At 43.5% G+C, this 23,659-nt stretch overlaps 1 protein-coding gene across 1 annotated transcript in view; it reads left to right on the top strand.

The window, feature by feature from the left end:
• Positions 19,464 to 23,659, top strand: part of LOC109236107 — a 6,836-nt gene continuing 2,640 nt past the window's right edge. The window contains exon 1 of the mRNA XM_019402325.1: positions 19,464 to 19,647. Within this exon, the coding sequence (XP_019257870.1) occupies positions 19,464 to 19,647 (184 nt within the window). The remainder of the gene's footprint in view (positions 19,648 to 23,659) is intronic.

The raw sequence follows: 23,659 nt of genomic DNA, 5'->3' as shown, positions 1-23,659 counted from the left end.
ACATAAGAACATGCCCCTCGGGCACAATAACAACCGAATCAGCCCCTCGGGCAATAACATAGAACAATACCAGCCCCTCGGGCTATATCTCATATCACAATGGGTACCCGCGCTCACTGGGGGTGTACAGACTCCGGGAGGGGCCCCTTACGGCCCAACCGCAATATCAAGCCATCTCGTGGCATAATCAAACAGGCTCTCGGCCTCATATCAATCATAAGCCACCTCGTAGCATACAATCTCAGGCCCTCGGCCTCATTATCATAATTAGTATATCACTGCTACGGCGTGCAGCCCGACCCAAAAGTATCCTCACAACACAGGCCCTCGGCCTTACTCAGTCAGAATCTCATAAGCTCCTCGGGCAACAGTAAACATGATGCTCAGCTCAAAATATCTCTTAAATATCAATTAAAGGGTTTAAAACAGAGTAAGCATGGCTGAGTTATGAAAACAGTAAAATATAGTATGACTAAGTGCAAGTATAAAGTCAAAACAGTGAGAAAAATAGCAGTCAATATCCCCTAAGGGTCCAAACAGTTGGCATGAAGTCCAAATATGGAATTTAGCCCAAAATATAATAATATCAGACAATTTGCAATTAATTACATAGTAAAACAGTCATTCGGGATGGACCAACTCACAATCCCCAACGGTGCACGAACCCACGCTCGTCATTTAGCGTGTGCGTCACCTCAACATAGCCTAACGCTGTGTAATCTGGGGTTTCATACCCTCAGGATAACATTTAAAATTATTACTCACCTCAATCCGGCCCAAACTCTAGCTCGCGATGCCTTTGCCCCTGGAATCGGCCTCCGGATGCTCTGAATCTACCAAAATCAGAACGTAACCATCAAAATATGCTAAAGGGACAAAGCCCACTCGAAAAAAAATCAAAAACAACGAAAATTCCAGAAATTAACCAAACCCGAGCCCCGGGCCCACGTCTCGAAATTCAATAAATTTTACATCATTAGATTCCTTATCTCCCCACGAGTTCGTACATATCAAAAGTTCCAAAATCCGACCACAAATGGTCCTTCAAATCCTCAATCAAAGGCCTAAGTTTCTAAGCCCTAGTTTCCTCCATGTTTAACCCTTAATTACATCTCTAATTCGTGAATTAATACCATAGAAATGAGTTTTCATGATCAAAAACCTTACCTCAATGAAGTCTCCTTGAATTCTCTCTTCAAAATCGCTCAAAACTCTAGAAATCGTGTTTGAAAATGGTGAAACCCTCTGAAAATCGCGAAGGAAGAAATATATACATTCTGACCCAGGCTTTTCACACCTGCGGTCAATCCAACACATCTGCGGTACCGCTTCTGCGGTCCTAGACTCCGCATCTGCGGTTTTCACTTAGATGGCCAATACCGCATCTGCGGTTAATATCTCGCACCTGCGCTACCGCAGGTGCGCCCCCTTCACCGCTTCTGCGGTTCCAGCCAGCCTTTTACTTGGCCGCATCTGCGGCTCCCTCTGCGCTTCTGCGAGCCCGCACCTGCGGTCCCCTAGCCGTAGGTGCGGTTATGATAGCAGCAAAAATTGCTTCAGCTCTTAAACTCAACTCAAACATTCCGTCAACCATCCGAAATCACCCCGAGGCCCCCGGGACCTCAACCAAAAGCACCAACAAATCTTATACTACCATTCAAACTTATACCAACCCTCAAAAAACCTCAAACAACATCAAAACCGCCAAAACACATCAAATTCAAGCCTAAGGTTCTAAAATCTTCCGCATTCCGCTTTTGATCAAAAAGTATACCAAATCACGTCTGAATGACCTGAAATTTTGCACACACATCCCAAATGAAACAACGGAGCTACTGCAACTTCCGGGATTCCATTGCGACCCCTATATCAATATCTCACCTAACATCCGGAAAACGCCAAAAATCCAACTTCGCCAATTCAAGCCTAAATCTACTCCGGACCTCCAAAACACATTCCGATCATGCTCCTAAGTCCCAAATCATCTCCCGAAGCTATCCGAACCATCGGAACTCACATCCGAGCCCTTTAATACATAAGTCAACATCCGGTTGACTTTTCCAACTTAAGCTTTCTTAAAAGAGACTAAGTGTCTCAAACCTTCTCAAAACCTTTCCGAACCCGAGCCAACCAACCCGATCACATATAAAACCGATAAATAAAGCAATAAGAAGCAAAAATAAGTGAGGATAGCTGCTCCGCATCTCCCGCTCGGTCTCCCAGGTAGCCTCCTCCACGGGCCGACCTCTCCACTGCACTTTCACTGAAGCTATATCTTTTTATTTCAACTTTCAAACCTGACGCTCCAAAATAGCTGCTGGCTCCACATCATAAGTCAGATCACCCTCTAGCTGAACCGTGCTGTAATCCAGAACATGAGACGGATCCCCAATATACTTCCGGAGCATAGAAACATGAAATACTGTGTGCACACTCGACAAGCTGGGTGGCAAAGCAAGCTCATAAGCCACCTCCCCAATCCTCCAAAGTACCTCAAAAGGCCCAATGAACGCGGACTCAATTTACCCTTCTTTCCAAATCTCATAACACCCTTCATGGGTGAAACCTTCAACAGAACCTTCTCACCAACCATGTAGGACACATCCCGAACCTTCCGGTCCGCATAGCTCTTTTGTCTCGACTGCGCTGTACGAAGCCTCTCCTGAATCACCTTCACCTTGTCTAAAGCATCCTGTACCAATTCTGTACCCAATAGCCTAGCCTCGCCCGGCTCAAACCAACCAACTGGAGATCTACACCGCCTCCCATACAAAGCCTCATATGGAGCCATCTGAATACTCGACTGGTAACTATTGTTATAAGCAAACTCTGCGAGCGATAGAAACTGATCCCATGACCCTCCGAAATCAATGACACAAGCGCGTAACATGTCCTCCAATATCTGAATAGTGCGCTCGGACTGCCCGTCCGTCTGAGGGTGAAAGGCTGTGCTCAACTCAACCTGAGTACCCAACTCTCGCTGTAAAGACCTCCAAAACTGTGAAGTGAACTGAGTTCCCCGACCTGAAATGATGGAAGCTGGGACACCATGCAAATGAACAATCTCTCGGATATATATCTCTGCCAACCGCTCTGAAGAGTAAGTAGTACAGATAGGAATGAAGTGCGCGGACTTAGTCAGCCGATCCACAATCACCCAAATAGCATCTAACTTCTTCAAAGTCCGTGGAAGCCCAACTACAAAGTCCATGGTGATCCGCTCCCACTTCCACTCTGGAATATCCATCCGCTGAAGCAAGCCACCCGGTGTCTGATGCTCATATTTCACATGCTGACAATTGAGACACCGAGCTACAAATCCCACAATGTCTTTCTTTATTCTTCTCCACCATTAATGCTGTCTCAGATCCTGATACATCTTCGCGGCACCCGGATGAATGGAATACCGCGAGCTATGGGCCTCCTCCAGAATCAGCTCCCGAAGTCCATCTACATTAGGCACACATATCCGGCCCTGCATCATCAACACCCCATCATCACCGATCGTCACATCTCTGGCATCATCATGCTGAACTCTGTCCTTAAGGACAAGCAAATGAGGATCATCATACTGGCACTCTCTGATGCGCTCATATAAGGAAGACCGAGAGATCACACAAGCCAACACCCGACTAGGCTCCGAAATATCCAACCTCATGAACCGATTGGCCAAGGCCTGGACATCCACTACAAGAGGTCTCTCCTCAACTGGAATATATGCCAAACTCCCCATACTCACCGTCTTTCTGCTCAAAGCATCGGCCACCACATTGGCCTTCCCCGGGTGATATAAGATAGTAATGTCATAATCCTTAAGCAACTCCAACCACCACCGCTGCCTCAGGCTGAGATCCTTCTGCTTGAATAAGTGTTGGAGGCTACGATGATCGGTATACACCTCAAAAGACACACCATACAAATAATGCCTCAAAATCTTCAATGCATGAACAATGGCAGCCAACTCCAAATCGTGAACAGGGTAGTTCTTCTCATGAGGCTTCAACTTACGAGAAGCATAAGCAATAACTCTACCCTCCTACATCAGAACACACCCAATACCAACTCTCGAAGCATCACAATACACGGTATAAGAACCTGAAGCTGATGGCAATACTAACACTGGAGCTGTGGTCAAGGCATTTTGGAGCTTCTGAAAGCTCTCCTCGCACTCGTCAGGCCACTAAAATGGGACACCCTTCTGAGTCAACTTGGTCAAGGGCGATGCAATAGATGAAAATCCCTTAACAAATCGGCGATAATAACCCGCCAAACCAAGAAAACTACGAATCTCTGTGGCTAAGGATGGTCTGGGCCAACTCTGAACCGCCTCTATCTTCTTCGGGTCAACCTGAATACCATCACTGGACACCACGTGCCCCAAGAAAGCCACTGAATTGAGCCAAAACTCACATTTGGAGAACTTTGCATAAAGCTTCTCCTCCCTCAATCTCTGCAACACCACTCTCAAGTGCTCCGCGTGCTCGTCCTGACTACGCGAGTATACCAGAATATCATCAATGAAGACTATGACAAATGAGTCGAGATACGGCCGGAACACGCTGTTCATCAAATGCATGAACGCTGCTGGGGCATTGGTCAGCCCGAAAGACATCACCAAGAACTCATGACGACCATATCTGGTCCTGAAAGCTGTCTTAAGAATATCCGAGTCCCTGATATTCAACTGGTGATAACCTGAACGGAGATCAATCTTGGAGAACACTCTCGCCCCCTGAAGCTGGTCGAACAAATCAACGATACGAGGCAAAGGATACTTGTTCTTAATTGTTACCTTGTTCAACTACCTGTAATCAATGCACATTCTCATCGTGCCATCCTTCTTGTTCACAAAAAGAACCGGCGCACCCTACGGTGACACACTAGGACGAATGAACCCCTTGTCAAGGAGTTCCTGAAGCTGCTCCTTTAACTCATTCAACTTCGCTGGTATCGTACGATACGGAGGAATAGAAATGGGCTGAGTGCCAGGCACCAGATCAATACCAAAATCAATATCCCTGTCCGGTGGCATGCCCGGCAGGTCTGCAGGAAACACATCGGAATCCCTCACAACTGGAATAGAATCAATACTGGGAGTCTCTACACTGACACCCCTCACAAATGCTAGATATGAAAGACAACCTTTCCCAACCATACGCTGGGCCTTCAAGAAAGAAATCACCCTACTGGGAACATAATCGGTCAAACCTCGCCACTCAATCAGTGGCACACCAGGCATAGCTAACGTCACTGTCTTGGCATGACAGTCCAGAATAGCCCGGCACGGAGATAACCAATCCATGCCCAATATAACATCGAAGTCCACCATAAATAACAATAACAGATCCACTCGGGTATCCAGACCCCCAATAGACACAACGCACGACCGGTACACACGGTCTACCACAACTGTATTGCCCACCGGCGTAGAGACATGAACATAAGAAACGAGGGACTCGCAGGGCATATCCAAATAATGGGCAAAATAGGATGACACATAAGAGAAAGTATAACCAGGGTCAAATAACACAGAAGCATCCCTGCGGCAGACTGAGATAATACCTGTAATTACCGCATCTGAAGAAATTGCTTCAGGCCTAGCTGGAAGTGCATAGAAGCGGGCCTGACCACCACCGGATCGACCTCCCCCTCTGGGGCGACCCCTAGATGACTGTCCTCCACCCCTAGCTGGCTGGGTGGGTGGTGAAGTGGCTAGGGCCGAGGCTGATGGCTGACCCCTCTGCTGAGATGAACCCCCAAGACGACGAGGACACTTCCTCCACATGTGACCCATCTCTCTACACTCATAGTAACTCCCAGGTGCTAGAGACGGGGACTGATGGGAACCCCTAGAACCAAAATGACTAGCAGATGCACCTAGCCTAGAAGAATCCTGAACTGATGGAGCACGGAACGAACCCTGGGCTGGAAGTGCACTGAGTGAGGAATGACCCTGCTAAGAACCGTGAGAACCATGGCCTAATGATGCCCCATGATAACCTGGGCGAGCTGACTGAGCATGCCTGAACTAACATCCTCTGCCGTGATGATACTGGCCCCTCGAAGGAGCGCCCCCAAAACTACCATGACCTCGAGGCCTCTTGGCCTCCCTCTCCTCGTGCTCCTGGCGACGAACTGACTCAATCTCACGAGCAATATCCACAACCTCCTCAAACGTAGGACCTGACACTCTCTCCCTAGTCATGAAAACCCAAAGCTGGTAGGTGAGGCCATCAACAAACCTCCTGATCCTCTCTCTCTCTGTACCAACCAGCGAAATAGCATATCGAGCTAACTCTGAGAACCTCATCTTGTACTGAGTAACAGTCATATCCCCCTATCTTAACTGCTCGAACTGCCTATGCAGCTCCTCTCTACGGGACTATGGAACATACTTCTCCAAAAATAGAGTGAAGAATTGCTGCCAAGTAAGAGGTGCCGAGCCAACAGGCCTACGCCTCTCATATGCCTCCTACCAAGTGAAGGCAGCTCCGGTAAACTGAAAGGTCGTGAATGCAACCCCGCTGGTCTCCAGAATACCCGCGGTACGAAGAATCCGTTGACATCTGTCTAAGAAATCCTGGGCATCCTCGCCCTCTACACCAGTGAAAGTAGGAGGCTGGAGTCTGCCAAACCTCTCAAACCTACGTTGCTCGTCCTCTGGCATAACTGGAGCTACGTAACCCTGAGCAGCTGCCATCGGCTGGGCTAATGGTGCCTCCGGTGTCTGCAATCCCTGAACCACCTGATCGGGTGTGCGGGCGGCGAGAGTCTGAGCGCCTCCCCCTGCCTGAGAAGTGGCTGCGGCAGTAGAGACCGCGACCGCCTGACCAAGACTCGTACATACTGTCAAAATCTGGGCCAAAGTCTCCTGAAGACCCGGAATCACAATGGGCACAACTGGTGCCTGAGCTGGTGCTGCTGGAGCATCCACAACTGGGACCTGATCCTGAACTGGGGTGGCTGGTGGATCTGCAGGTGCTGCCCCAGCTGTTGTGTGGGCTGCACCTCTACCCCTACCACGGCCTCGACCGCGTCCTCGACCTCTAGTGGCTCCAGCTGGTGGCATTGGTGGTCGTCCATCCTAACCGGTCACTCGTGTCCTCACCATCTGTGAGAGAATAGAATAACAGAAGTTTAGTACTCAGATCAACAGATTCGCACTACAAGAACTTCAAGAATAAGGAATTTTCCTAAAGGTTCTGCAGCCTCTCGAGGATAAATACAAACTTCTCCGTACCGATCCGCGAGACTCTACTAAACCTGCTCATGACCCGTGAGACCTATGTAACCTAGGCTCTGATACTAACTTGTCACGACCCTAAACCCGGACCCGGTCGTGATGGCGCCTCTCGTGAATGACAAGGCCAGCCGACACACTCCCAACTCATCTCAAAGCAATTAAAATAATAATTTCTAAGTCATTAACAAAATTAAATCCCAAAATAGGGTAACAAGACGGTTTGCGTAATAAAACACAGCCCGACATCGGGGCGTCACCAGTCATGAGCATCTAAAATAATACTACAAGTCTGAAAGTCTACTCCACTACTACATAAATGAAACAGAAGGAAATAAGATAGAGGGAGAATGCACTAGGCTGCGAATCGCCGGGCAGCTACCTAGTGAATCTTCGGATATCTGCTCGACAGCTCTCAACCCTCGCTAGCAGGACCTGTAGCGCCCGAATCTGCACACAGGGGTGCAGGGAGTAAAGTGAGTACTCAAACTTAGTGTGTAATAGCAATAAATGAAGACAGAGCGATATAAAATCACGTCAAACACAATAATAAGCTATAAGAGGCAGGATAAAATCAGTAAACGCAATTAAACAGCAAAATCCCATAAAAACACCTGTTAAACAGTTAAACAAATAAAGGAAATGCAGCTAAAAAAGGTAAACACATAAGAACATGCCCCTCGGGCACAATAACAACCGAATCAGCCCCTCGGGCAATAACATAGAACAATACCAGCCCCTCGGGCTATATCTCATATCACAATGGGTACCCGCGCTCACTGGGGGTGTACAAACTCCGGGAGGGGCCCCTTACGGCCCAAGCGCAATATCAAGCCATCTCGTGGCATAATCAAACAGGCTCTCGGCCTCATATCAATCACAAGCCACCTCGTGGCGTACAATCTCAGGCCCTCGGCCTCATTATCGTAATCAGTATATCACTGTTGCGGCGTGCAGCCCAACCCAAAAGTATCCTCACAACACAGGCCCTCGGCCTTACTCAGTCAGAATCTCATAAGCCCCTCGGGCAATAGTAAACATGATGCTCAGCTCAAAATATCTCTTAAATATCATTTAAAGGGTTTAAAATAGAGTAAGCATGGCTGAGTTATGAAAACAGTAAAATATTGTATGACTGAGTGCAAGTATAAAGTCAAAACAGTGAGGAAAATAGCAGTCAATATCCCCTAAGGATCCAAGCAGTTGGCATGAAGCCCAAATATGGCATTTAGCTCAAAACATAATAATATCAGACAATTTGCAATTAAATACGCAGTAAAAGAGTCATTCGGGATGGACCAAGTCACAATCCCCAACGGTGCACGAACCCACGCTCGTCATCTAGCATGTGCGTCACCTCAACATAGCCTAACGCTGTGTAATCCGGGGTTTCATACCCTCAGGACAACATTTAGAATTATTACTCACCTCAATCTGACCCAAACTCTAGCTCGCGATGCCTTTGCCCCTGGAATCGACCTCCGGATGCTCCGAATCTACCAAAATCAGAACGTAACCATCAAAATATGCTAAAGGGACAAAGCCCACTCGAAAACAATGAAAATTCCCGAAATTAACCAAACCCGACCCCCGAGCCCACGTCTCGAAATTCGATAAATTTTACATCATTAGATTCCTTATCTCCCCACGAGTTCGCACATATCAAAAGCTCCAAAAACCGACCACAAATGGTCCTTCAAATCCTCAATCAAAGGCCTAACTTTCTAAGCCCTAGTTTCCTCCATGTTTAACCCTTAATTAGAGATCTAATCCGTGAATTAACACCATAGAAATGAGTTTTCATGATCAAAAAGCTTACCTCAATGAAGTCTCCTTGAATTCACTCTTCAAAATCGCTCAAAACACCAGAAATCGTGTTTGAAAATGGTGAAACCCTCTGAAAATCGCGAAGGAAGAAATATATACGTTCTGACCCAGGCTTTTGGCACCTGCGGTCTATCCAACGCATTTGCGGTACCGCTTCTGCGGTCCTAGACTCCTCATCTGCGGTTTTCACTTAGATGGCTAATACCGCATCTGCGGTTAATATCTCGCACCTGCGCTACCGCAGGTGCGCCCCCTTCACCGCTTCTGCGGTTCTAGCCAGCCTTCTACTTGGCCGCATCTACGGCTCCGTCTGTGCTTCTGCGAGCCCGCACCTGTGGTCCCCTAGCCGCAGGTGCGGTTATGATAGCAGCTAAAATTGCTTTAGCTCTCAAACTCAACTCTAACCTTTCATCAACCATCCGAAATCACCCTGAGGCCCCCGGGACCTCAACCAAAAGCACCAACAAGTCTTATACTGCCATTCAAACTTATACCAACCTTCAAAACACCTCAAACAACATCAAAACTGCCAAAACACATTAAATTCAAGCCTAAGGTTCTAAAATCTTCCGCATTCCGCTTTTGATCAAAAAGTATACCAAACCACGTCCGAATGACCTGAAATTTTGCACCCACATCCCAAATGACACAACGGAGCTATCGCAACTTCCAGAATTCCATTCCGGCCCCTATATCAAAATCTCACCGAACAACCGAAAAACGCAAAAAATCCAACTTCGCCAATTCAAGCCTAAATCTACTCCAGACCTCCAAAACACATTCTGATCACGCTCCTAAGTCCCAAATCATCTCCCGAAGCTATCCGAACCATCAGAACTCACATCCGAGCCCTCTAACACATAAGTCAACATCCGGTTGACTTTTCCAACTTAAGCTTTCTTAAAAGAGACTAAGTGTCTCAAACCTTCTCAAAACCTTTCCGAACCCGAGCCAACCAACCCGATCACATATAAAACCGATAAATAAAGCAATAAGAAGCAGAAATAAGAGTCGCCATGCTGTCGCACCCCCTTTTTCCTCCTCGCGGAGAAGTCTGGGTTTCGACATTCATGGGGGAACAACTCGTTTCCTTTTGGGAATTGGGTATTTGAAGAGTCTCCACGTAACGGATTATGGTGCGTTAGGGCACCTAGATTAATTAACTTGTGTAACTGGTTTGCATTACCAGAGATTAGGGTAAGGGCTCGAAATAACCTTGAGGAAAAGGTGTTAGGCACCCCTCGCGGTCCACAACGGTGGGTCCCGGCCGAACTTAAACTATATGAATTAGTCATTTTGCAAATAGAGGTAGTTTTCATATTCTGAATACATATATGATCAAGGAAATTCAGATATTGAAAGTAAGAGAGGTTTGGACAACTTACACATGTATATGTAAAGAAAAAAAGGTTTAGATAATTTAAACACATATAGAAATTGGGAAAGGGAAATCCTAAGTTGATTAGCCTACAGGATCATACCCATGCAATGCCCGGTAATCACTCCTCAATGAGGGGCTACACGTGACATTGCGCGCAGGTCATCATATCCTTTTACTACCCATTACCCTCCCCTTAGTGGTTATAAGCAAGTTTAATTAACGACCTCTAAGCGTGCTGCTACCCGTCCCTTCCTTATGGTCCTGGAGGAATTTAGGACCTCTAAATCTGGACAGTTCTAGACAACCTAAGGTTTTTAAAAGGTAAAAATCTAGGCATCAAGCAAATAACATGTAGGACAAGCAAATAGGGACAAACAGTTAGAAGGCTCATATTTACCTCCGCATGTATATAGACAGACAAACAGCACGTCTAAAACACAGATATTGAAGAAGTTCAGAAATCCTAAGGACATGATATCTAGATGAATGTTACAGATACAGGATATGCATAAGGAAAGTGGCAGAATCCTAACTAGTTTGCCTACTGGTTTTATAGCCTGTTAAGCTTAAGCAATTTAACACAATCAAACGCAGTTTCCAGTTTATATATATAGAGACTAATTACCTAAGGCTTGCCTAGGCGGGGGACTGTGTGCAATCATAATCACAGGAGATGATTAACAGTTTTAAGAAATTGTTCAACCTACAACATGCTATTCTAGATGACAGAGATTATAACAGGCGCCTTATTTATGTTTTAAGACATGATGCTTGTGTGTGAGGATGTTTAAACCTTTTCATAGCCAGTTAATTATTTCAATCGAAATAGATAGAGTTCAAATAGAGGCAAACAGAGTTCTTAAAGCAGGGTATCTAATGCATACATGGGATGACCATTTTCATTTAAAGCGGGATTATTGACCTAATGGCAGGATCTCTATGGGATAGTACTTATGCACAAATCAAAAGTTGGAATAATGGTACATGATATGCAGTATGCTGAAGCGATAAACGTGCATGCCCTAAATCAAGATGTCTAGTGCACAAGTTTGGCATGGTTTGAATGCAAATAGATATAGTAATCCTAGAACATGATTTCTAACGCAGATTTACACAATGTAAGACGTAGAAGCATGTTTTCTACCCAGCTTTACCCACAATACCGTATAACTACCCTCTCTTTTCACTAGTCACCCCAATATCTGTTTACAATTAATTATTACAGGCTAATGATTGAATGAATTACATAAGTAAAACATAGAATTGAGCTATAGGGAGCCTGAAGTAGGCCCAAAGCAAATCCTGGTGTACAGGACTTCAGTAGTCTCAAATGCCAAGGATTTCATAACCAAGTTCATGTCCAGGTATGCCAGAGTTCCCTAAGTACCTCAAGGATCCCGGGGCAGTGCTCACACCCAGACCTTTCTCAAATAAAGACCGATTTATGTGCAATGTGGAAGAGCCAGCTCTGATATGCCAGAGTTCAGAGAGATCTCAAGGACCTCTAAGCAGTACACATACCAGAGGGGCAGGACTTAATGACCAAAGAATAAGTGAGAGTGCTTGACATAATTTGAAAAGGTTTTGGTAAACAGTATAGAGAGGAATCTCAGGAGTGAATAGATTTTCTGAAAAACCAGTACTAATTTGGTGGTAAAACGGCTTGAGAAAAGTATGAAAACACTTTGAAGTCAAAACACAAATCACAAAACAACCATATTCAGAAATATTTGGCAAGCATGTTCCAAACAAGGAGAGAGGGGTTGGGGATACATAGAATACACCTTAGTGTATAGTGGAACACAGAAGCAAACACATATACATAATTACTAAGTTAGTTACAAGGGTAGGTGATTGAGACATGGAGCAAAGATGGTTGGGAACATATAAACCTCAAACACACAACTAGAGTTGCCTTGAGAGACTAGATGACTTAGCAAAGCAGAGTAGGAAAGGACTTAAGTGAATAGACTAGGCAAAACACCACACAAGCATTCATAATGTAGACATGCTAATCACATATTGAACAAGGCAATATTATTCATGCTAGATAAACAGTAGACATGTAAGTAAAGTTGAAACATGCTATTCACATATTGAACAAGGAAACATTAGGCATGCTGGATAAACAGTAAACAGGAGCAGAAAATTAACTCATGACTGATGAACTAAGGCAGTAATGAAACACATAGGGTTTAGATTCTAAAATTTAATCAGAGGCATACCGGTTAGGGAAAGAGAACGCAAGATGTAAGACAGGTGTTGTGCAATTTCTAGCCTTGGCTTACAGCCGGCAAGACTAATGAAGATAACAAGTAGCAGGATGAACAGAGAGCTTTTTAGAGTGTAAGAGTAATGGTGAACTAATGTTCCACTTGAACTGAGAGTAGAGGAGAGTATATGTAGCAGTTTAGGAGCGGAGCGGAGTAAGGTAAAGAAATCAAAACTCAGCAATTAGGGAAACTACAAAGTCAATCACACACGAAATCAGCGTAGTCTTCCTTTAATTAAGGACAACTACTCAACGGTTAAAGGACAGGAGTCACTTAAGGAAAGAAAATCAAATCAGACCTAGGTAAATGAGTAAACAAAAGGAGCTTAATTAAGTAAATAATCGTGAAGAATCAGTAACATTACAGGCAATAAGGTAAGAGGAATAATTAAAGTCGTAAACAAGGGAATAAATCAAGAATCATCACATAAATTTTAACCATGCAAATCAATAAATCAGAATCCAAAGTAGTACTGATTCAAAGAGAGGAAAAAATATCAGTTTTCCACAAATAGACGAGTAAGCTAAATAAAACTTCATAAACACACATAAATTAGCCAAGGGATCGACTCAGAAACCCAGTAAAGATGATTTAGGGTAAAAGTGACAAGATACTGAATTAGACTAAGGGGAAAATCATGAAAGTCAAAGCACATCACAAACAATGTAACAAGTATCTCGGAAAGACTCAAAATCGAAGCAAAAACACAAGAAAATTAGGAAACTAGTTAGGTTCGAAGCAAACTCTTCGAAATCAGTCAAAAAACACATAAAAATGGAAGATTAAATACTTAAAATTAGCAAAACGTTTTGAAGAAAGAGATTTTCAGGAAACCCTAGTTTAGGAAAATGGGGAAGCCCGTTTTCCGAAAATCAGAAGATATGTGTAAAACTCATGTAAAATAAGTTCAATCCATTTCAGATCTTGTACAGATCTGAGAAGTTCAAAGGACGAAATTAGGGTTTCGAGAAAAACGACATAGAGATGAAGAAGTAGGCTTAGAAATCCATAAGTTTAACGCGAAATAGGAAGATCTTACTCGAAATCGAACCGGAATAGCTTGAAACAGGCAAGAAAAAGGCCATAGGTGTAAACGGACTGACCCTGGTCCCTCGAGGACCTTAGAGATGGCGGTACCAGCATATGAGAGGCCATTAGAGGCCTGGTGGTGAGAAACCACCATGAACAGCAGTAGATGAGTGACGATGAGGGTGAGTTAGGGTTAAGATTGGAGAGTATTTTAGAGGAGGAGAGGTGAGTGACGGCGGTGAGAAAATAGAAATGAGAGGTTTGGAGGGGGGGGGGTCATTAGGGTTTAATTATGGTAGGGGGAATCTGGACCGTTGATCAAAATGATCAACGGCCAGGATTGGCCAGGGTATTGGGTCGGGTAAATTCAGATTGGGCCTAGGGGTTTTGGGATGATTTTTTGGTTTAATGTTAAGAGGGTTTTGGGCTGGTATTAAAAGGGTTAAGTTTGAAATAAAAGGGCCATTTGTTAAATACCTAGGTATTTGAATAAAAATTATTTTATAAAATAATTAACAATGAGAAAAATATAATTTTCATGCACGGGGATACTTTAAAGTAATTATTAAATATTTTAAAAATATATCGGGCTAATTTATGGTAAAATAATATAGTGATGTATGCATGGGCTATAATTGCAAAATTATTGCAATTGTAGCCAAAAGATGTAAATCTGGCCATAGAAATAATTTGGACTTAATAGGACCATAAATAGTAATATTAAATCAAAAAATATTTTAAAACATTTGTGATGCAATTTTGTAATAGTTTATATGAATAAAATACTGAGATAAATAATTTTTGAAATGTAAAAATTATGGAAAAATGCCAATTGATGCTAATGCGTAGTTCTAAAGGTATATATGCATTTCAAAAATATTATATGAAAAAATTGGGTATCAACAGTCGTTCAATCAGGCGAGTAAATAAAGAAAGAAATCAATCAAATATGAACAAAGAAAGTAAAAACATACATGCAATCATAAAGTAACTAGTAAGGGAAGAAATCGAAAATCAAACCCTAATTAGGGTTTCATGTTTGAAAACTCGTCTACTGGTACGAGAAATCATTGATTCTTCCATGTATATGGACGTGATATTGTCCTGATTCTAGCGATTGAAGTTGAACAGACCAAATCTGAGAGATGGTACTTGCCATGTTTAGGTAAGTACTAAGTGATACCATGGGTGTAATACCCCCAATATTTTAAATAAGGACATATGGTGTAATACCCCCAATATTTTAAATAAGGACACACACACACACACACAAACACACACACACACACACATATATATATATATATATATACACACACAATTACTATGAAGATAATAAAGCTATAAAGGTTTTGTTTAAGCACTGATAGGTCTAATTTTAGAGGAATAAGTAATACTAAATACTTTGAAATTGATAAAATTATGGGCTAGTTTTATGATTAAATATAAATCCCCAAACTAAGACTCAAACATGAACCCCGATGATTGGGTATTCTAAATTAGTGATGGATTTAGCATAAATGAGTCAATTAACATGAGATCGATATTATGTAATTATAGATTGATTGGAGGAATTTGTACGAATTGTTCGAGGTGAAGCATTTGGTATTTCGGCACGAGTATTGTGAGTAGTAATCTTACCGCAATTTGTGTTTTCATAACTTGCATGATTTACACATGATTTTTAATATGAATATGTTACCGATTATTTTGAGTTGCATGTGGGACAAGTCTTTTACTCGATATGATACCGAAATAGTTATTTGAGAAAATTACCGTTGCTTTAAATATTTCCGTTGTCACTAGATCTGTTTTACCGTTACTTGAATTTGCTGTTATCTAAATGAAATTACATGATTTGATAAGAACCAAAATGCCCTATATTGTTTTAAAATATTTTCCTATGAGTATATACGGATACAGAGACAAGTATAAATGGGAGTATACTTTGAAGGATCCCGTAGCTAACAGCGGGTTAGTTAGACCTGGTGCACCTTGTATTTACCGATTACAGAGTACAGTTATAGCCCTCGCTAGTGGGAAGGTAGAACTAGCATACCGTTTTCCTTCGAGTAGGGACTACCTTTATATTTGACTTCTTGCGAAGAAGTCCACAGTTATACCAATTACATGATCCGTTCACTGAAACCTCCCAAATGTGAATATTGATATTATACAATAGTTACCGAGCTTATTACTGAATTGTTAATTGTATTATACTACCAAAAACATGATGAGACTGAAAATTATTTATTGTTTCTGAAAGGGCATTTTTATGTTATTTTCTGTTTGAGATACTAGCATGTTTTCTGACTTGTCCCCAATAAAAACGGTTGTGGTTAAGTGTTATTACTCACTGAGCTAGAGGCTCGTTCCCCGCTAATTTTTTTTACAGAGACAGTAGTTGACGCAGGCGAGGATTTCGTTAATTAGAGCGCACAGGTTGATAGTTCTTGGTGAGCTTCGCACTTGTTCGCGTGGGCGGAGATTTTATTTATTTTTATGGTCTTTTCCTTGAATTCTTAGAGTTGCTCCATAGTCATTCTTTTAGTGTCATGAGTATTATTTTATTATTATAGTTTTATATTGAGTATCGTTCTTTATTATCAAAGTTGGAGATAAATTAGTATTTCTGGTTGTTAGTGGGTTGATTAGTAATGGTGGAGACTCGTTTTGGTTGATCGATAAGTTGTCGATTATTTGGTATGATATTGGGACGTTTGGTTGTTGATTTGAGACAGGGAAATTTTTGGGATGGTCCAAAAATAGGGGAAACTCTGCCCGATTTTCTGTAAAATACCGATGAGGCTTACTTGGGGGCACTTGCTCCTAAGTGCCGGTCATGATCCTAAATTGGGTCATGACAAAGTTCGTATCAGAGCTCAGGCTTTAACTCCCGAGTCATGGAGCAATGTTTAGTAGAGTCTTGTTTATGGGTATGTAGGCGCCCATACTTATGATGTTGAGGCCACTGAACATCTAGGAATGTTTTCCCTTCTTTCATTCATTGATCGTGCGTTGAGATAACTTGAGATTGACTTTGGAATATTTCTTTCGCAGATGGCTAGGACACACACACCCTCATCTGCTGGACGTGGTGCTAGACGTGATGCTACCCGGGGTAGAGGTCAAGTTGGGGTTCATCAAACTAGAAGACAGACTGCTCCTCAATCTGAAGTTGGGAACATGGGTCAACCCCAAGCTGCGATGCCAGATCAAGTGCGAGGGCAGGGAGTTCCAGACGCTCCACTACCAGTGCCAGCTGTTGTAGTAGCATTGCCTTACCTCCAGACGTAGTGGCAAGGTTATTGAATGTGTTAGAGGCATTGGTTCCTACTCAGGGTGGAAGTTCAACTCCTCAGGCTACTTTACAGACACAATCACTTGCACAGACTCAGACTTTCGGGAATAAGGAAGTATCCCTACAAGAGTTCCTGAAATTGAAATCACCAAAATTCACAGGTTCCGATAATTCAGCAGATCCTCAAAGTTTCTTGGACGGGACACTCAAGGCATTATGTGCTCTAGGATGTTCTAGTGAGAGAGCTGTGGAGCTCGCAGCATACAAACTAGAGGATATGGCTAACACATGGTATGAAACTGTATTGCTAGGAAGGCCGGCAGGAGCAGCACCACTGACATGGGACGAGTTCACTAAGTTGTTCAAGAATCATTTCCTTCCAGATAGCCTGATGCAAAAATATGCTAGAGACTTTGAGAGATTGGTTCAGACTCCATATATGGATGTGTCAACATATAACACTAAGTTTTGTAATCTGGCTATACATGCTCCTTACTTAGTGCCTACCGAAGGAGCTCGGGTTCAGAGGTTTGTTGATGGATTGGTTGGTCGTCTATACACTGCAGTAGCCCCACAGATGAAGACTTTATCCTACTCTAATGTAGTCGACCTTGCTAGAAAGATTGAAAACAAGGGACGTGATGAGCGTGCAGCTAGTGATTTACGTAAGAAGGCCAAGACAGGAGGGTCTTTCGATGGCGTTTTTAGTGAAAATCGAAGAGCAGGAAATCAGGGACAACAACAACAGGGTTCTCAAACAGGGACACATTTGTCTTCACAGTCCACATACAGGCCACATTATAGACAGGGTACTAGGGGACCGTCAGCATCTGGACATCGTAATTCTGGGCAGATATATGCCACTACTCTAGTCTGCCAGACCTGTGGTAGATCACATTTGGGCCAATGTCGTGTTCTAACTGGAGAGTGCTTTCGGTGTGGCCAGTTGGGAGTTGGGACATCACTTGAGGGATTGCCCTCAGCCTTCGAGAAATTTCAACCAGGCTTCTATTCAGTCAGTTGCACCGACTCAGACTACTCGTAATACTTCAGGTGCTACAGGTACAGGAAATAGAGGTCGAGGTGTTGCTGACCGTGCTACTATGAATCAAAGGACCAGGGAATGCTGGCAGAGGTCAGGCAAGAGTTTTTGCATTTACTAGACAGGATGCTCAGGCCTCGAATGCAGTGGTTACAGGTATTCTTTCTGTTTGTTCATTTGATGCACTTGCGTTGATTGATCCGGGATCTACTTACTCCTATGTGTCCTCGTACTTTGCTTTGAGGTTTAGTAGACAGCCTGAGCTATTGAATGATCCTTTTCTAGTTGCTACTCCTGTCGGAGAGTCTCTATTAGCTGAATACGTGTATCGTGCTTGTCAGATTCGGATTGAGGGTAGAGATACTTTAGGTGACCTTATTGTACTTAATATGATTTACTTTGACATGCTGATGGGAATGGATTGGTTATCTTCTTGCTATGCTATCGTCGATTGTCATGCAAAGATAGTCAAGTTTGAGATACCAAACGAACCTAATTTTATTCTAAAAGGGGGTCAGGTTCTAGGGACTTGCAAAGTTGTATCTTTTATGAAGCCTCAACGACTTCTGAAGATAGGTTGCTTGGGTCTCTTAGATATTGTAAATGACACAAGAAAGGAAACAGTTAGTATCGAAAATGTACCAGTAGTGAGAGAATTTTCTGATGTATTTCCTGAGGATTTACCAAGATTTCCTCCAGTACGAGAAATAGACTTTGGTATTGATTTGCGACCTGACACATAGCCCATATCGATACCCCCATATCAAATGGAACTAACAGAGTTGAGGGAGCTAAAGCAACAGTTACAGGATTTGTTAGATAAGGGTTTTATTAGACCTGGTGTATCACCATGGGGTGCACCAGTACTGTTCGTAAAGAAGAAAGACGGATCCCTGAGAATGTGCATTGACTACAGGCAGTTGAACAAGATAACAATACGCAATAAATATCCTTTGCCTCGTATAGGCGACATGTTTGATCAGTTACAAGGAGCTGCCCACTTTTCAAAGATTGACCTCCGTTCTGGTTATCATCAGCTTAGAATCAAAGATGAAGATATTTTTAAGACTGCTTTCAGAGCTCGATACGAGCACTATTGGTTTCTTGTGATGCCTTTCGGACTAGCTAATGCTCCAGTGGCATTCATGGATTAAATGAATAGGGTGTTCAAGCCGTTTCTGGATAGATTTGTAATAGTATATATAGATGATATCCTGATATATTCTCGTAGCCAAGGAGAACACGAGGATCATCTCATGACTATGTTGCACACATTGCAAGAACATCGGCTGTATGCTAAGTTCTCGAAGTGTGAATTCTGGCTAGACTCGGTAGCATTTATGGGGCATGTTGTATCCAAAGATGGAATTATGGTAGATCCTAAGAAGACAGAAGCTGTGCAGAAATGGCCCAGGCCTACTTCTCCTATAGAGATTCGAAGCTTTTTAGGCTTAGCAGGCTATTACAGGCGTTTTGTGCAGGATTTCTCCAGAATAGCACCGCCACTGACTAAGCTAACACAGAAAAATGCGAAGTTTCAGTGGATGGAGGAATGTGAGCAGAGCTGTCACGACCCAAGTTCGCCCTCCGTGAACTGTCGTGAAGGCACCTAGTCTCTACGACTAGGTAAGCCTAACAATTGCGGAAAAAGGAACAAAATGCGGAAAACTAATAAAAACTGAAGATAAACAAATGTAGAAGTGTTTAAGATGCCGCTCGGCATATACCAATACAAGATCTCAAAAATTGAACAATTCTCAAAACCCGAAATCCCATGAATCACAAACTAAGAGATACATAAAAAGCTCTAAATCCAGAAATGTCTATCAACAAGGAAAATATAGAAGGGCTAAACTAGTACAGAGAATAGAAAGGGACTCCTCGGTCTGCGGACGCGGCAGAGATACCTCGAAGTCTCTACGAAAGCACCTCGCCTAAAGGGTGATAAGACTGAGTGGGAGTACCTGGATCTGCACATGAAAAACATGCGCAGAAAGGGCATGAGTACACCACAGCGATACTCAGTAAGTGCCAAGCCTAACCTCGGTCGGGTAGTGACGAGGAAAGCCAGGGCCCTACTGAGGTTAAATGAAATAAAAGGTATAATAGTATAGTGAAGTGCAACAGTAAGAAGTAACACAGGATAGAAAGAACAACAACAGCTATAACAGAGACAAAATAATCACGGAAAGGAATACAGCTCACACAGAGATAACAACCGGGGATCTCCCAGGATACCGTCATGTAGTCCCAAATATAAATATCCAGTGGATCTCCCGGTATACCGTCCCGTAGTCCAACTCATAGTGCAGGGGGATCTACCAGAATCCCGATCCGTAGTCCCAAATATAAATACTTAGTACTGGGGAATCTACCGGGTGTAGTCCCATAGTTCCAATGTAAAAGTGCAGGGGGATCTCCCGGAATACAAATCCGTAGTCCCAAAGTAAACATACAGGGGGATCTCCCGGGATACCGTCCCGTAGTCCCAAAGTAAATACACAGCAGCAACACGAAGAATACTCAATTCAATCAAAATTCACACCAAGGTAAAACAGGTATTTCTAACCTAGCATGTTGCACATAATCCAAATAAGGCACTTGAGAAAATAAGTAATTAAGTCAATTAGACATGCGTCCCTAAGCTAACAGCAGGCTTAAATTGCAAGTAGTATAAACAGGAAAGGAAACACAATTTTAGTTACTTAATGAAAATCGAATTTTCAACAATTAGCACGAGTACGCACTCATCACCTCACATACAAGGCATTTCAAATATCAAAAATACCAAATCCTAAGGGGAGTTCCCTCACACAAGGTTAGGAAAGCCACTTACCTCGAACCGGTTCAAAAATCAACCCAAAACCATGCTCTTGCCACGAGTACTCGACTCTAAATGGCCCAAATCTATTCAAATCAAATTGCATAATGTAAATAAAACTTCAAGTAACTAATTCCACTAATTAATTCTAAGCTAATACCCGAAATTGGGAAAAATGACCAAAATGCCCCCCGGGCCCACGTCTCCGAATTGGGTAAAACTTATAAATTCAGAATTCTCACACTCTCACGAGTTCATGCATACCAAAATTACCAAAATCGGACCTCAATTGGTCCCTCAAATCACCACTCAAATCTCACCAATATCACGCCCTATTCCCTCAATTTTCTTCCTTAATTTCCACTAATAACACGATTTAACAATGGAAAAATGATCAAAAAATCAATTATTGAAGCTTAGGTAGCTTATCTGACTGAAAACCTCCGATTTCCCCTTGAAATTCACTGCCCTAGCTCACTTCCCGTCTTCAAAAATGGAGAACTTAGCAAAAATTCGCGAAAAAAACCGTATATACTTTCTGACCCAGGGATTCCGCACCTGCGGTCCATTACCCGCCTCTGTGGTCCCGCTTCTGCGATCTAACCCACCGCATCTGCGATTCTCACTTAAAGGCCTGGGACCACACCTGCGGTCGCTCACTCGCACCTGCGCCATCGCAGATGCGTTTAGGCATCCGCTTCTGCGGCTCCTCGCGACTCACCTCTTGGCCGCTTCTGCGGCTTGATTCTGCATCTGTGGGAGTCGCACCTGCGGCCTCTCAAGCGCAGATGCGGTTATGACAGCAGCCATAAACTTCATCTGCAACTCTAAATTCCTAACTTTCCGTCAACCATCCGAAATCATCCCGAGGCCCCCGGGACCACAACCAAAAGCATGAACAAGTCATATACCACTATCCAAACTTATACAAATCTTCAAAACACCTCAAACAACATCGAATCAACCAATTAACATCGAATTCAAGCCTACAACTTCAAAAACTCTCAATTTACGCTTTCGATCAAAAAGTCTATCAAACCTCGTCCGAATGACCTGAAATTTTGCACACACGTCACATTCAACATTACGAAGCTACAACAACTTCCGGAATTCCATTCCGACCCCGATATCAAAATCTCAGTATCGAACCAGAAACTTTAAAAATTCAACTTTTGGCATTTCAAGCCTAATTAAGCTACGGACCTCCAAAACACATTCCGAACACGCCCCTAAGCCTGAAATCACCCAACGGAGCTAACAGAACCAACAGAATTCCATTCCGAGGCTGTTTTCACACTATTCCGACTACGGTCCAAATTCTAAAACCTAAACTCTCATTTACGGACTAAGTGTCCCAAAACTCTCCGAAACTCCAAATAATTCCTCCCGGCAACTCACAATAGCAGAAACAAACACGGGGAATGCAGTTAATAGGGGATTGGGGCGTTAATTCTTAAAATGACCGGCCAGGTCGTTACATCCTCCTACACTTAAACATTCGTTCGTCGTCGAACGAGCATAGAGACATACCTGAAGTAGTGAAAAGATGAGGGTAATGGCTGCACATATCCTGCTCGGTCTCCCAGGTCGCCTCCTCGACCGGCTGACCGCGCCACTAAACCTTCACTGATGCAATGTTCTTTGACCTCAGCTTTCGAACCTGCCTGTCCAATATTGCCACTGGCTCCTCAACATAGGATAGATATTTATCCAACCGGACTGAACTGAAATCCAACATGTGCGACGGGTCACCGTGATACCTCTGGAGCATCGAAACATGAAATACCGGATGAATTACTGCCAAGCTGGGAAGTAAGGCAAGCTCATAAGCAACCTCCCCAACATGCCGCAATATCTCAAAAGGGCCAATAAACCTCGGACTCAACTTCCCTTTCTTCCCAAATCTCATAACGCCCTTCATAGGCGAAACCCGAAACAGAACCCGCTCTCCAGCCATGTAGGAAACATCACGAACCTTCCGGTCCGCGTAAGTCTTCTGCCTGGACTGGGCTGTACGGAGTCTATCCTGAATCACCTTAACCTTCTCCAAAGCATCCTGAACCAAGTCTGTGCCCAATAATCTAGCCTCACCCAGCTCAAACCAACCCACCGGGGATCTACACCGCCTACCATATAAAGCCTCATACGGTGCCATCTGAATGCTGGACTGATAACTGTTGTTGTAGGCACACTCCGCCAATGGCAAGAACTGATCCCAAGACCCTCCAAACTCAATCACACACGCACGGAGACTATCCTCAAGAATTTGAATAGTGCGCTTGGACTGTCCGTCCGTCTGAGGGTGAAATGTTGTACTCAACTCCACCCGAGTACCAACTTGTGTTGTACGACCCTCCAAAACCGTGATGTGAACTGAGTACCGCTATCTGAAATAATAGAAACTGGAATACCATGCAGTCGGACAATCTCTCGAATATAAATCTCCGCCAACCGCTCCGAAGAATAGGTGGTACACACATGAATGAAATGTGCGGACTTGGTCAGCCGATCCAGAATAACCCAAATGGCATCGAACTTCCTCAAAGTCCGTGGGAGCCCAGTTACGAAGTCCATGGTGATCCGCTCCCACTTCCACTCCGGAATCTCTATCTGCTGAAGCAATCCACCCGGTCTCTGGTGCTCATACTTCACCTGCTGACAATTGAGGCACCGAGCTACAAACCCAACTATATCTTTCTTCATCCGCCTCCACCAATAGTGCTGTCTCAAATCCTGGTACATCTT

This window comes from Nicotiana attenuata, chromosome 12 (genome assembly GCF_001879085.1).
Source record: "Nicotiana attenuata strain UT chromosome 12, NIATTr2, whole genome shotgun sequence".
Classification (NCBI taxonomy): Eukaryota; Viridiplantae; Streptophyta; class Magnoliopsida; order Solanales; family Solanaceae; genus Nicotiana; species Nicotiana attenuata.
The sequence above is the reverse complement of the archived record's forward strand: the minus strand, read 5'-3'. Positions and strand labels throughout refer to the sequence as shown.